Source organism: Phyllostomus discolor, chromosome 1 (genome assembly GCF_004126475.2).
Source record: "Phyllostomus discolor isolate MPI-MPIP mPhyDis1 chromosome 1, mPhyDis1.pri.v3, whole genome shotgun sequence".
Lineage (NCBI taxonomy): Eukaryota > Metazoa > Chordata > Mammalia > Chiroptera > Phyllostomidae > Phyllostomus > Phyllostomus discolor.
Genome location: NC_040903.2, coordinates 15,449,899 through 15,463,977, shown reverse-complemented (window position 1 = coordinate 15,463,977; position 14,079 = coordinate 15,449,899). Strand labels below are relative to the sequence as shown.

Below are 14,079 nucleotides of genomic sequence, written 5' to 3'. Positions count from 1 at the left end.
TATTATAACTAAACATCAATCTCATCTTTTATAAAAAACACATTGTGCTTTTGCACAAAAAGAGAAGAGTTAGGGAAATTTTCTGAGCAAGGTTTAAAAGATACTCATTTTAAAGCCTAAGTTTATTTTACGTGGAATGCTGTGTTTGCTTAATTTGATGATATGAAAAATAATCAAAATAAATAGTGATGGCCCGTAAAGGGAAATATGAATGCTGTCAATGAAGATTTTGCCAATGAAATAACTTACGTATGTCTAATGACTTCTCAAAACTATTGTAAGACCTTCAAATAAAGACACGATCTACAATATACAGGGCTCCATTCAATAATTAATAGTAACCCAAGAGAGGCAAAAGCATGCTTTGTTTTCAGACATAAAAAAGTCACTAGATTTGGAAATGACAAGATGAAACCTAACCTCACTCTCATTCATCAGTACTTACATGCCACACGGGAGAGATACTCACCAGGAGGCACTTGTGTAGCATCATCTATACCTAGTTGTCCTGTAGTTAAGCCGAGTTCTACAAATAATTCTTTCTGAAAAAATAACACACACAGAATTAATGTACATTTCAGACTTTGCTACTGTAAAAAAAAAATCACCTTCACCTAAACATCAGCATAAATAAAAATCACAATATAAGAGGAATTTTTGCTTCCTTCAAAAATCTAAAGAAGAGGACATTATGGAACCCTTAAATAGTAATACATTAATTTGAAATTAAGGAGCAGAATAACCATAATTTTTTACTACATGTATTACTATGTAACACATTTATTTCCATGTGAAACAAACATGAGTAGAAAAGAAAAACACTTTTAGGAAAAATTAATGTATAACAGGAAAAGAAACTTAAACATAATAGTTCTCCAACTGTAGAACCTTTAGTAGTATTTTTCCTTCTCCTCATTTCTTCTGCCTGAGAAAAATTTTTACTTTGATGCCTTATGACCAATAGGAGTGATGCAGTATATATTTTTTAAAAACTGTTTTTAATATAGTTCTTGATTGTTTCCCTCTTTTAGGTAATAAGCTAATCAGTAAAGTAAGAAATGAATTATCCTTTGAGGAAAGATCTCCTAACATTCAAATCTCTGGAAAACACACACACACACACACACACACACTCTCTATGTGCAGCAACAGTCAACTTTGTCTTCTAACATCATTGTCTAAATTGCCAGTGTGATTCTGCATCTGTGCTTTCTATGGTTCTGTACTTCACTCAGCTCTTAATTAGCTATACACTGCAAATATCCCAAACAACTTAAATTAATTTTTAAGTAAAATTAGACTATCAAGTACTCTGCTAAAATAAGAATAAATTAGATTTATTCTCCAGACTTCCTCTACTTACCCAGTAATGTCCAGGGAAAGTAATAATGTTTGTCTGTTATTTTTAAAATATATAACAACCCCATGTTATTTGCATTATTTTTCTTCCCTAAGTAATTAAATATTTCTATTAATATTTGCCTCAGTGTTTTGTTACTATTTAATTGCTAAAACCAAACTTCCTTCTCCTTTACAAAATAAAATTAGTTTTAATCCTTCCCAATTACCCAGTATTATTTAAGTTAGTAATTTATTAATGTCCCTCACAAGATAGTTTTTAAGCCTAATATGTACACACATTTCATTTTTGTATTGATTTTAAATAACTACCATTTCTTTTTTTAGTTGTTGCTCAAGCACAGTTGTCTCCATTTTCACCCCCCCATGCCCTCCGCCCCACCCATCCCTGCCTCCCACCCTCGAACCCACCCCTTCGGCTTTGTCCATGTGTCCTGTGTATGTGTTCCTTGATGGCCTTTCCCCTGTGATCCCCTACCCCCGTGCTGTCAGTTTGTTCGTTATATTTCAATTTTTAACTAAACTCGATTTTTACCTATACTTTAAAAAAGCACTGCATCATATGTTACCAATATTAAAGAGGTAAACACTTAATGTTGTTCTTCCGTTTTCAACCACTGTCTTCCATTTATTTTTAAACTCTCTCTTCATTGAAATCATTAGATTTAATGACAATGTATTTGATTTTTTTAAATAACTTTGATCTTCATATTTGAGAGGGACTTAAGTCCAACAAACATTTCAGTATTAGGTTCTATAACCACTGTGGAGAATTGTACTTACGCTAAGACATGTTAGGAGCATAAGAAGCTCTGAATATCCACTTTCTACTTCACTGCTCTGGGCTGCTGTTTACTCCGCATCAGTAGACCTGGCCAGATTTCCTTCAAAATTCCCAAGATGTCATGCCTTCTAGGACCCCTTCGTTGATATTTCAGGCTGATTTAGGCAGCTCGCTATGCATGTGTTACCGTTTGTCAGGCTCTATAAGCCCATAGACTCACATCACATCAAAATGATCTTGCTACCGTCCATCTCCCCACTACCCTGAGGTTCTCGGGACACAGGGACCATCTCAGACACATCAGAACCTAGTGTGGGGCTAAGTGACACACAGCAGGGTCTCCATAATATTAGACCACACTACTGAGCTTCAGTTCCACCCAGCTGTCTCAATATGACTGAATGGGTAAACAAATTCATCAGAAACTTCATGTTAGAGATAATACATTTCCATTTCAAGGAATTTCCTTTTACCATGGATGAGTCTACATAACACTGTGAACTAGATTTAAGGGCCATCCAGTATAAGAACACAAGACTCACTGAGCCTCACCAAGTTCAATGCTCATACAGACAGACCAGGGTCACAGACAAACCATGCGTCCTGCAGTCAGTGTCATTAAATACTCAGGCCATGTAAAGCAGGGAAGGTAGGGACAACCATCCCTACTGACCACAGGAAGAGAAGGATGAACTATATTCTTAGTGGGTATAGCCACAATTTCTTGAAAATTAGTCACAGGTGTTCGTTCTTCAACAGCTAAGAACGAATTCACGTCAGCTCCAGGTCCCTGTGGACAGACACATGATGTAATCCGTCCCGCTCACACATATGCTGAGCCTCTACATACATGATCCACTCACGCTGCTTCTTTATCAGCAAACCCCTTCCAACCCATTCAAATGGCAGTCTCTCTGAGAAGACTTCCCACCACCTCCAGGGGAAGAATCTGCACTTTTTCTGTACAGCCATGGCATTTTGTACAAACTGCTACTAATACTGGGCTTTTAACACTTTTTAAAAATTACTTCTCAAAAATTAACTTTTTATCAAAGTTGTAGCAGTCACGGTTAAGTTATAAACTGCTTACTATGTTCCACTAACTGGGTGGCTTTAAACAACCGAAACTTATTGTCACAGTTCAGAAGGCAAGAAGTTCAAAATCAAGGTGTGTCCAGGGCCGTGCTCTCCTGAAGGCTCTCAGGGGGAGAATCCGGTGCATGCATTTCTCCTGGCATCTGGTGCTACTAGCAATCTCAGGTGTCCCTTGGCTTATAGATGTGTCACTCCAACCTCTGCCTTCATTGTCACAGGACATTCTCCTTGGGACTCTCCTTCTGTGTCTCTTCTCTTCTTACAAGGACACCAGTCATATTGTATTTAGGGCCCACCCAACCGCAATAATCATTGTCTTGACTGCATCTGTGAAGGCCCTATTTCCAAATGAGGTCACATTGATAGGCAGGTACTGGGGGTTAGGACTTCAACATACCTGTTGGGGGGGGCACTATTCAACCCATAACTTTCATCTTAAGTTGTTGATCTGCACAACCCCCCTATTATTATCCCTATTTCACAAGTAAGAAAACTAAAGCTCAAAGGCAAAAAGATTTGCTCAAAGTCACATAGCCAATAAGTGGCAGAGCAAGAATTTCAACCCAGGTTAGTTGGCTTCAGAATCTAATCACCTATACTGTCTCTGCATGCAGCAAATAAGTCAAATCAGCTAAAAGACTTTTTTTACAACAATATAGCAGTCTTCTATCTTATACTCCTTCCCAGGACGGACACACACACACACACACACACACACACACACACTTGGCCCACTATCCAGGGACGACCACATTCAGCTTATCTTCTGGTATGTATCTGCATATTTCAAGTAACAAGTGTATATTGCTATTTTTAATGTACCAGTTTCAGATATCTATTGATTTTTTTTGTGGTAAATGAGGTGTTCAGCTCATGTACTTCTTTCCATCATTTCAAATATATATATCAATCCTCGATGAAATCTATAAAGAGCTTGCATTATTATAACTATTTAAATATTATTCACTGCTGAGCCACATAATGTTATAGATGTGTTCCCTTTCGTATACTTTCTTTCATTCAATTCCTAATTAAACTACTTTGTCACTTACAGAATTTTCTCTAATCATTGACCTCTTCCTACACCCTGTAACAAGTCTGAAAAGACCCTCCTTGATATAATCCTGCATGTGGTCAAATGTGTCAGCTCATCTATGCTTTCGGTGTTTTCTTGTAGGCACTCATCTCCGAACCCTCCAGCCTCCTGCTCCCCTCTGGAATCGCTCCACTCTGATCCTGTTATACCGCCTCTATCCTAGAGCTCCTCATCGTCATTCTGGAAATTCTTCTTCTCGTAGTTGAAATCCCATTCCCTAAGTGCCCTATTTGTTCTTTTTATTTATGACCTTATTTTGAAGCACTTGTACCAATAGCTCCCTGAATAAAAGTAAAAATTTTATTGTGGATTACATACATCTGAAAACGTCCACTCCAACTTCACATTTGATTGACTGTTGGTTACATACAGAAGTCTAGGCTAAAATCATTGGAATTTTTAAAGGCATTATTGCAAACTCTTCTGGCTTCCAGTCTTGCTGCTGAGAAGTCAGATGCCACTCTCTGACTCCTGACATTTTATCTGCACTGTTTTTCTCCCACGAAAAGTTTCCAGTCTTCTTTCCAGGCGCCTTGCTATGGCTCTTCATTCGTTCATGGCATCGGGTACTAGGTGGGCCTTTCCATACTGGAGATTCCTGTCTCTCAGTTTGGGGACCCTTACCTCTGTTTTCTCTTTCTTGGAACTCCTACTGGCCAGATGTTAGCCTTCTGGATTGATCCTCTAATTTAAATTTTCCCCCCTTATTTTTTATCTCTGGCTTCTTGCTTTTGCTCTGCCTTCTGATAGATTTCCTCAGCTTTGTTTTTAACTATTCTTTTGATCTTTTTGATTCCTAAATGCTCTTTTTCATACTCTACTGTTTGTTTTGTTAGTTTAATAAAATTCTGTTCTTGTTTCATGAGTAGTATCTTATCCCCGAGAACATTAATGGTTTCTTTAAGTTGTCAATTGTAAAGATGTAGTTAACAAAAGGCTCTAACAGGGGTGTCCAACCTTTTGGTGTCTCTGGGACACACTAGAAGAGTTGTCTTGGGTCACATATTAAATACTCCAACACTACCGAAAACTGATAAGTAAAGAAAAGGTTTTAAGTAAACTGACGATTTTGTGTTGGGCCTCATTCATAGTCATCCTGGGCCGCATGCGACCTGTGGGTTGAACACCCCTGCATAAAGATGACCTTGGGTTTACCTTCTTGTGCACTGCCACCCTGAAAATGTATTGACTCACACAAATACACATAACAAATGTGAAAAGGAATGCCAGCTGTATTAATAAGCAATGTTACTGGGAAAAAATATGACCCTTGGCTGGTAAGTTACATCTGAAATGGAACACTATGAATCAACTATAAAAATCCATTGGAAAACACATGCCTCATGCCACATGTGGTGTCCCTGGAGGGGACTTGGAAGTTATACTCACATTCGTATAATGTTCGTATACTTAGGTTCGAATGTGAGTATAACCTCCTCCTATTGTGTAAGAGACTTTCCTGTGTTACACCTATATGATTCATCACTTCCAACTGCATGTACTCCTTGTGGGACTCAGAAGGACCATCTGGTTGGCTGTAGACTCCCAGCAAAGAGCTACCTGCTAGTAGCTTGCTGATATACTGACATGCTGTGTTTTGTCCTGTATCACTCTACAAATTTAAGTGAAGATGGTGTCAGCTTATGGCCTACTGTACCTTGTGAGTGTGAATGTAAATTCAAACCTGAAACAAGTACTGGTGGTCATGATAAGCGTTTATACTATAAATTGACTACTTTAACTATTATTTTTTTATTTCTCTGTTTTAGTTTTAGTTTAGTTTCTCTGCCTTTCAAATGGGAGGATTTCAAGTTCCTGGAGATCCCAGGCTGTAGCCAGCCAGCTATCTTTTCATAAGGGTTCTCCAAAGCTCTGGCAGTCTTTTCTCTGGTGTTCTAGAGTTGGTGGGGAATGAGGAAGGAGAGAACTGGGTAGGCGTAGCGGTAGTGACTGGAGATAATCTCACCATTCAGCCAACTTCCATTTAACTCCTCTGTTTTCAATGCAGCACCTCATTCCTGCCCTGCTCTTTGCCTGAGGTCTCCGAGTTCACAGCCTTTCCGATTCATTTCTCTGGTCTCTGGTGGGGGAGGAGGAGTCACCTGACTGTGCAGGGTGGTAGGAGCCTGGGGGTCTAACCTGGCCTAATACAAACAGTCACACAATCTCCATTTTCAGCCCTCTGATTCACTATGGCCTTCTATAACACGCAGTTTCTCTAATTCTTGAGCCTTTCCAAACTTCTGCATAGAAAATTATCCGGCTTCTTGTATCAGTCAAGTGTTCAATAAGGAAACAGAAACCATAGCCCATATGTGGACACAGAAAAACAGAATTAGCAAAGGCAGAAAGCAACTCTGACTTCCAGGCTGAAAGAAAGTGAACCGAGAAAGGACTAAAAACTCAGGAAAGGGACCCCCGCCCTCAAAACAGAGATTCAGGCCTCTATGAAGAGGGAGTGTGTGCCTTAGGCATGCGCGGACCAGGGGCGGTAAAGACACTTGCCCGAGGACACAGGCTGGAGCGGAGTGGTCATGGGCTGCCGCAGTGGGCGTTAGCAGGCCTTCCGCATGCTGGCCTGCGGTCTCCCACACCAGGGAACCTGGAAAGGAAGGCTCATTCTCCTGCCACACTGGGCTTGCTGTTTCCTCCAGAAGCCTCTACTAACAAAGCCTAACATCAAGCCAGTTGGCAAGAAAGAAATGTTTACAAGGCCCAGCTCCAGGATAACAGAGCAGAACAGAAAAAGATAGATCTGGAGCTGGAGGATAATCAAGTGATTACCGGCACACTTCTCATCCATACCTCCCGTTTTCTCCCAGTTAGGCTTGAACTTCCGCTTCCACGTTGAAGTCATTTATCATTCTCCCATCAGCTCTCTATCTTCATACATGAAACCTCTGAGTTACAAATTGTTTGCTTCAACACACACAGTATTTACATTTCTGTGCTCCTTATTGTTTTGCAGCGATAACTTCTCAAATCCACCATTGGTAAATCTCATTTTTCTGTAATGATTCTAGTTTAAAATGAGATTCCTTGCCCAACGTGAAAGTCTCCAGGGCAAAGACAGTCTTCTCCTTACTTTCCCTCATCTCCTTCAGTGCCTCACCGTGTTAGAAGTTCAGTAAATGCTGGTTGAAGTAAATGAAATGTACTTTCGTTTAAAAATTTTAGGAAATTTGCCCTGGCTGGCATAGCTCAGTGGATTGAGCGCGGGCTGCGAACCAAAATGTCGCAGGTTCGATTCCCAGTTAGGGCACATGCCTGGGTTACAGGCCACAGCCCCCAGCAACTGCACATTGATGTTTCTCTCTCTCTCTTTCTCCCTCCCTTCCCTCTCTAAAAATAAATAAATAAAATCTAAAAAAAAAAAATTTAGGAAATTCACAATTTGTTTCAACCTGTCTTACAGACATATATCAGGCACCCAAATCCCAACAAGCTGTCTTGTAAATCTATGCTGTTTACTAAGATGGGGAATAAGCAAAACCATTTATAGCTCAATGCAAGTTCATCTTCAGTCCTACTAGAAGAGTAACTTTTTCTCTATGTAACATATTTACAATATAAAAGAAAGCTTCATTTTATTTATTTAATGAGTAGATTGTCCTATTGTTTGGATATATGCTACACTAAAATATTTTTCTAATGGCTGTCTTCTAAACTACGTTAACTTATTTTTAGATGCCTATACTTACCAATTCAGGGATGTCTTTTACTTTCAGTGGAACTTGAATTAAACCCAAATGAGTCCTGAAACTAAGATAATCACCATTTTCATAATTTGGGTTGCGAAGATTAATTAATACCTTAAAAAACAAATCCAACAAAATTGATTAGTTTTTAATAGGATGTCTACACTTATAAAATGGGCAGTGATATTCTTAGTGTATCATCACAAAATTAAAAGCTATTTGGGATTATGCATATACTTTAACAACATCCTAAAATACTATCAATTTGTACTAAAATGTGATATTACTAGAGACATGACTTTAATTAGGATGGCTTAATATTGCATCTGATGATCTACCATATAAAACTAAAAAGAATTTAATAATAAAGAAAAGCTTTCTGATGATAAAGAAAAATTGATTATAGTAATTTACCAGGGAAGGTGATAGAAAAGTAAAAATCACTTGATTGTAATATTTACCAGGAAAAATTTTAGAACCAACCCTCTTTTAAAAACAAATATTGATTGGCATTCTCCTAAATTCTAGCATTCTCCTAAATTCTATTGAACAAGCAACGTCTAGCTGAGTGAACCCTGTACCTCTCACTAAGTGGCCCGGACCCATCACTAGCAACAGCTGGCCTTGGTTAACAGCTTGGTCTCGCCTAGGCACCTCTAAGCCCAGAAAGTAGCATCTATCTGCAGATCTCTTGGTGGCTTATGCCAGGTGGCCCCAAGCGGATCACAGGTGGTGGCTGACCTTGGCTTGCACCTCCCAGGAGGCCCCAGAGCCAGTATACCCAGTGGACAGCTTCAAACCACACCAAAGCACCACCACCCAACCACCTCCACAATGACATGCTCAAGGGTCAGGCTCAATGGGCAGTGGGCAGTGGTCACAGCCAGTCCTTGCAGCTGACTGGCCTAGTAAATCCCTCCTACTGACATACCAATTGAGCAATCAAGGCTCAATTACGAGAGGAGGTTGTGCACAGCCTTGAGTACCCAGCTTGGGTGAAAGGGGAGGCTGTGCCACTGGACTCTACAGAACACATACTACATTAGGTCACTCTTCAAAGCCTGGAAGATGTAGCAACTCTACCTAATACATAGAAAGAAACATAGGGAGGCTGCCAAAATGAGAAGACAAAGAAATGCATCCCAAATGAAAGAACAGAACAAAATTTCAGGAAAAAAAAAAATAAACAAACAAAATGGAGACAAGCAATCTACTACATGCAGAGTTCAAAACACTGGTTATAAGGATGCTCAATGAACTTAGTGAAAACCTCAAGAGCATAAAAAAGAACCAGTCAGAAATAAAGGATGCACTAATTGAAATAAAGAATAATTTATAGGGATCAACTGATGAGTGGATGAAGCCGAAAATCAAATCAGCAATTTGGAATATAAGGAAGCAAAAAAACCACCCAATCAAAACAGCAAAAAGAACAAAGAATCCAAAAAATCAGGATGTGTAAGGAACCTATGGGACAACTTCAAATATTCTAACATTTGCACCATAGGGATCCCAGAAGGAGGACAGAGCAAGATACTGAAAACCTATTTGAAAAAATAATGACAGAAAACTTCCCTAACTTGGTGAAGGAAATAGACATACAAGTTCAGGAAGCACAAAGAGTACCAAATAAGATGAACCCAAAGAGGCCCATACCCAAATACATCATAATTAAAATGCCAAAGGTTAAAGATGAAAAGAGAAAATTAAAAGCAGCAAGAGAAAAACAGTCAGTTACCTACAAGGGAGCTCCCATAAGACTGTCAGCTGATTTCTCAACAGAAACTTTGCAGGCCAAAGGGGATTGTCAAGAAATATTCAAAGTGATGAAATGCAAGAAACTACATCCAAGATTACTCTACCTAGCAAAGCTATTATTTAAAATGAAGGACAGATAAAGAGTTTCCCAGACAAGAAAAAGCTAAAAGAGTTCATGACCACCTAACCGGTATTATATGAAATGTTAAAGGGCCTTCTTTAAGAAGATCAAACATATGAACAATACAATGGCAATAAATACATACCTATCAACAATTGAATCTAAAAGACAAATAAATGAACGTGAGGACAGAAACAGAAACACAGATATAGAGAATGTTTTCACAGTTGCCAGATGGGAGGGGGATTAGAAGAGGATGAAAATGGTAAAGTGATTAAGAAGTACAAATTGTTTGTTACAGAACAGTCATGGGGATGTAAAGTATAGCATAGGGAATATAGTTAAAAATAGTCTAATAACTATTAGATGGGTGCCAGATTTATGGGAATGATCACATATTAAACTATGTAATTTCTAATCACTGTGGTGTATGCCCAAAACTGATATGTCAAATGTTATTAAACATTAAAAATTAATTAAAAAAAGAAATAATCTGCCATTATGTTTTGATACGTATCTTTATTTTTATTACAGATAACATACACACTGCATTTTAAATGTCAAACCATTAATACATAATGTAAAATATTAAAATTTTAACTTATCCCAATATATCCTGAGTAAATCTTTATGAATAGTCTTTCCTTTTAAAAAAATATTGCAGTGTTTTCAAAAGACAGTGAAGTAATATTGGAGGTTATCACCTCTAAACCAAATGCACATGGGAAAATGAAAGAAAATTTCAGAAGTCAAGCTAACAAAAAAGACAATTTATATACTTTTCAAAATTAAGCAGATAAAAAAGTCTTTGAAATTTGCATATCCTTTAATCTAGGAGTTTCATTTCTATGAGTACAGTTATGGAAAAAAATTAAAGATGTTTGCAAGAATAGTGTGGAAAGAATGTTAATGAAGTGCTGTTTATAATGGAAAAACATATACAACTTAGACATCCCACTAGAGGGAATTACTTAAACAAATTATGATCAGGTCATAAAATAAAATACAGTGTAATAAGTAATGTAGGTAATAACATTAAAAATGTTCACAATAAATTAGATTTTAAAAATTATGATCATTGTAGTGTTTATTGTTGTATGATGGTCTTATGAATAATTTTTGTTTAAATTTTCTTCTTATGGTGTCTTTTCTTTTTTTCCATCAATTATGATTCATTTTAGGAGAAGAAGAATAGTACATTTAGAAAATATTTTTAAATTGAAACTGTTGAGGGAACAAAACCATCAAGAATTCATGGAAAGAGATCATGATGACAGAATCACTATCATATCTGCTGGAGAACTGATTAATTAATGGCTCATAAAATGCAATGTGCTATAATGCTAAGTTTCCTAAAATTGCAAACACTAAATTGTAACTGAAAATATCAGTGGTATTTGTTTTTAAAAATAAAAGATTTAGCAAGGAATCAACAGTGTTAAGTACAGACTAACTCACAACAGCACAACTTCAGCCTAATCACACAAATCAGGGACCTGCGGTGAGAGGGACTCATGAGCACCGACTAGAAAAGGAGAAGAGTCTGTGAATACGTGGGTAACAGAACAGAGGAACTATTAGAAGTGCAGAAACTATAACAAGGAAATAATTACGTAAAATGTTCTTGAATTAAAGAAGGATCTTAGCATGAATAATAAAAGGATCAATTCAGCAACTGTTCCTAAGGAAATAGAATGTATGACTATTACGGAGAAAACACAGTTAAAGACAACCATATAAAAACTGCATGAAATTTCAGTCATCGTGCTTGAAAGGAAAGGGTTTGGAAGAAACTTTAATAAGCTAAGAGAAATAATGCCATCACTATGAAGGCAGCTTCTGACCCACCTAACTTCTCTTTCAAGTTAAAAGAAGACTATTTTCAATTCCAAACGGCCTGAAAAAACTTTCTAACAATGTTTGATCCTGGCAAACTGGTATCAGAGAAAACAGGTTCAGAAAAGAAATAAAAATGAAATGTGAAAGAGTAATTCATTCATTCGACAACTATTTATTGAGCAAGTATATGCTAAGCATTGCTCTACCTGTTGGGGCTAGAGCAGTTAAAGACAGGATTAACGTGCAGCTGAGTTTCCGCCCATGCCTATCCCCAGGGACACCTGGAAGTCTGGCAGTGACCCTTGGTCGAGATGGGACAGAACGTACGAACCAGTCGCTTACAAAGAGCTATTTAATGATGCCTGTATGTACATTGCTTATTGCCTGGACGACTAGAACAAGGAGGGAAAAGATTCTCTGAGCACCTGTATGTTCCAGGCAGCAGGCTACATGATTTGCAGTCACTATTTTTAAATAAAATCTTTCTAATTGATTTACTTGCCTCTAATCTTTCCACTTTCCGATGCATTTTCCAAGAGCAATTTCCAAACACAAATTTGATCACGTCATTCCCCTGCTTCACTGGCTCAAGGGCTGTGTACACGGAGATTCATCCGCCTGGAGATCATCTCACATCATCGTTTCATTCACATTTTCCCCTCATTAACATGCATATATTTAACCAATAGAACCTACCTCAAGAAAATCCTTAGGTGCATAAACAGGTCTGAAAAGGCTTAAATCTAGAATTAAGAAGATAGATTAAAAATTTCAGTTAACATATTATATTAATGTTTATTAATAATAAATGTTAATGATTCTTTCATATGCTACTGTGCAGCTAGATTATTTCAAACATGTCCAGAGTACTGGTTTTTTGACATGTATTGTATTAAGTATTGGAAACACAAAAATAAAAAGTCCCTCCCGTGGAGAGCCTAGGCGACATATTCTGAAAGAAATTAAGAGTCTCCCTTTCAAAAATTTGTAATAGATTATTTATAACTGAATTGAAAATATAATGTCAATATAAAAGTTCTATATGAGAATTCTCAAAGTACATAAAATACAAACAATGGATCCTCAGTGAATTCCTCTAGTTGTACTGAATTGTTCTCCCTTTTGAACGTCTGTAAGGGCTTTCTCCGCAATGGCACTTATTTCTTGCCCAGTCCCCTACACTTATTTGTAGAGGGGTAGTGGGCAATCATGTACATGTCTACCTATGCTACACACACACACACACGTATATATATGTATATGTATACATACACATATATGTAAATTACATATAGTCATCAGTCATTATATATTCATAAAATTGATCCAGTTTTAAACATTACAATGATCCAAAAATAAGTTCTTAAAAACATTTCAGTAGTTTTAAAACTTTTCACCATTTAACCTATCTTTGACATCTCAATGGAATTAAAGCTTGAAAGATAGTTACCTTAACTATGAGTCTAAGAAATCCAAGAAGTATTTAATTTACCCTTTTATAAAAACATTTTCAAATGCTGCTTTAAAAAACAGGGTAATTGAGTTAAATGTTCTCAAAATAACGGAGAACACTGACCGAAGTGAGGAGTTTTCAAACAGCAGAGCAAACAAGACAGATGACAGTAAACAGGAAATTAGTGGAAGGGAAAGTCGTTCTCTGTCCAAAAGAACTGTTAATATTGTTATTTTGGACATACAATTACGGAGACAATTTTTTCCCCACTACCACATTTTTCAAAAAGTTCTTCATATACCTGGTTCATCAGTTCCCATTTCATTCCATTTACTGAGGAGTTCTTTCTGTTCTCCAACAGGCCGCTAAAACAGGTAATTTAAAAAGTGGTTTCATTTTGCACAGTTTAGCAATACAGCTGAAAAATAAGAATCAATTAACTTCGCTAAAAGTTTAAGTAAGCTAATATAACAGATGGAAAAATAATTTCATTACACATAAACTTTTTTGGAATCACACTTAAATTATTATTAGTTAAATATTATATCCAATTTCAGTGGCTCAGCTAATGAGCCCAAGAAAAGACGGCAGATGATCTATACTGGCCAGTGAAATTTCACACACAAAACTGCTCCTCAGCCACACACTGCCCCTCCACCCCACCCAGCCATCTCCGAAATGCACCGCAAAGGAGACGGGCCGGGAGAGTGTGGCCGTGAGTCAGCAGCAGCATCTCCCTACATGAAAAGCAGCATGTTATCCAGTACTAAATATTCAGACAGTTTTTAATATAAATGTATCCTTTTTTAACACCATCCTTCCTGTGTCTTCAGTGACTTGTCCTTGGATATTATCCAAAGTACATCCATTATGTTC

General features: G+C 37.4%; 1 protein-coding gene across 5 annotated transcripts in view; it reads right to left on the bottom strand.

Annotated features, from left to right (window-relative positions):
* The window catches only part of TBC1D19 (TBC1 domain family member 19), a 111,453-nt gene that overhangs the window by 59,729 nt on the left and 37,645 nt on the right, over positions 1 to 14,079 (bottom strand). For 4 of the 5 annotated variants that reach the window (XM_036019574.1, XM_028507522.2, XM_036019583.1 and 1 more), the window contains 4 exons: positions 13,505 to 13,568; positions 12,447 to 12,493; positions 8,036 to 8,146; positions 470 to 542 (listed from right to left, as the gene is read on the bottom strand). In XM_036019574.1, the coding sequence (XP_035875467.1) occupies positions 470 to 542; positions 8,036 to 8,146; positions 12,447 to 12,493; positions 13,505 to 13,568 (295 nt within the window). The remainder of the gene's footprint in view (positions 1 to 469; positions 543 to 8,035; positions 8,147 to 12,446; positions 12,494 to 13,504; positions 13,569 to 14,079) is intronic. The other variant, XM_028507523.2, reaches the window with a different exon arrangement.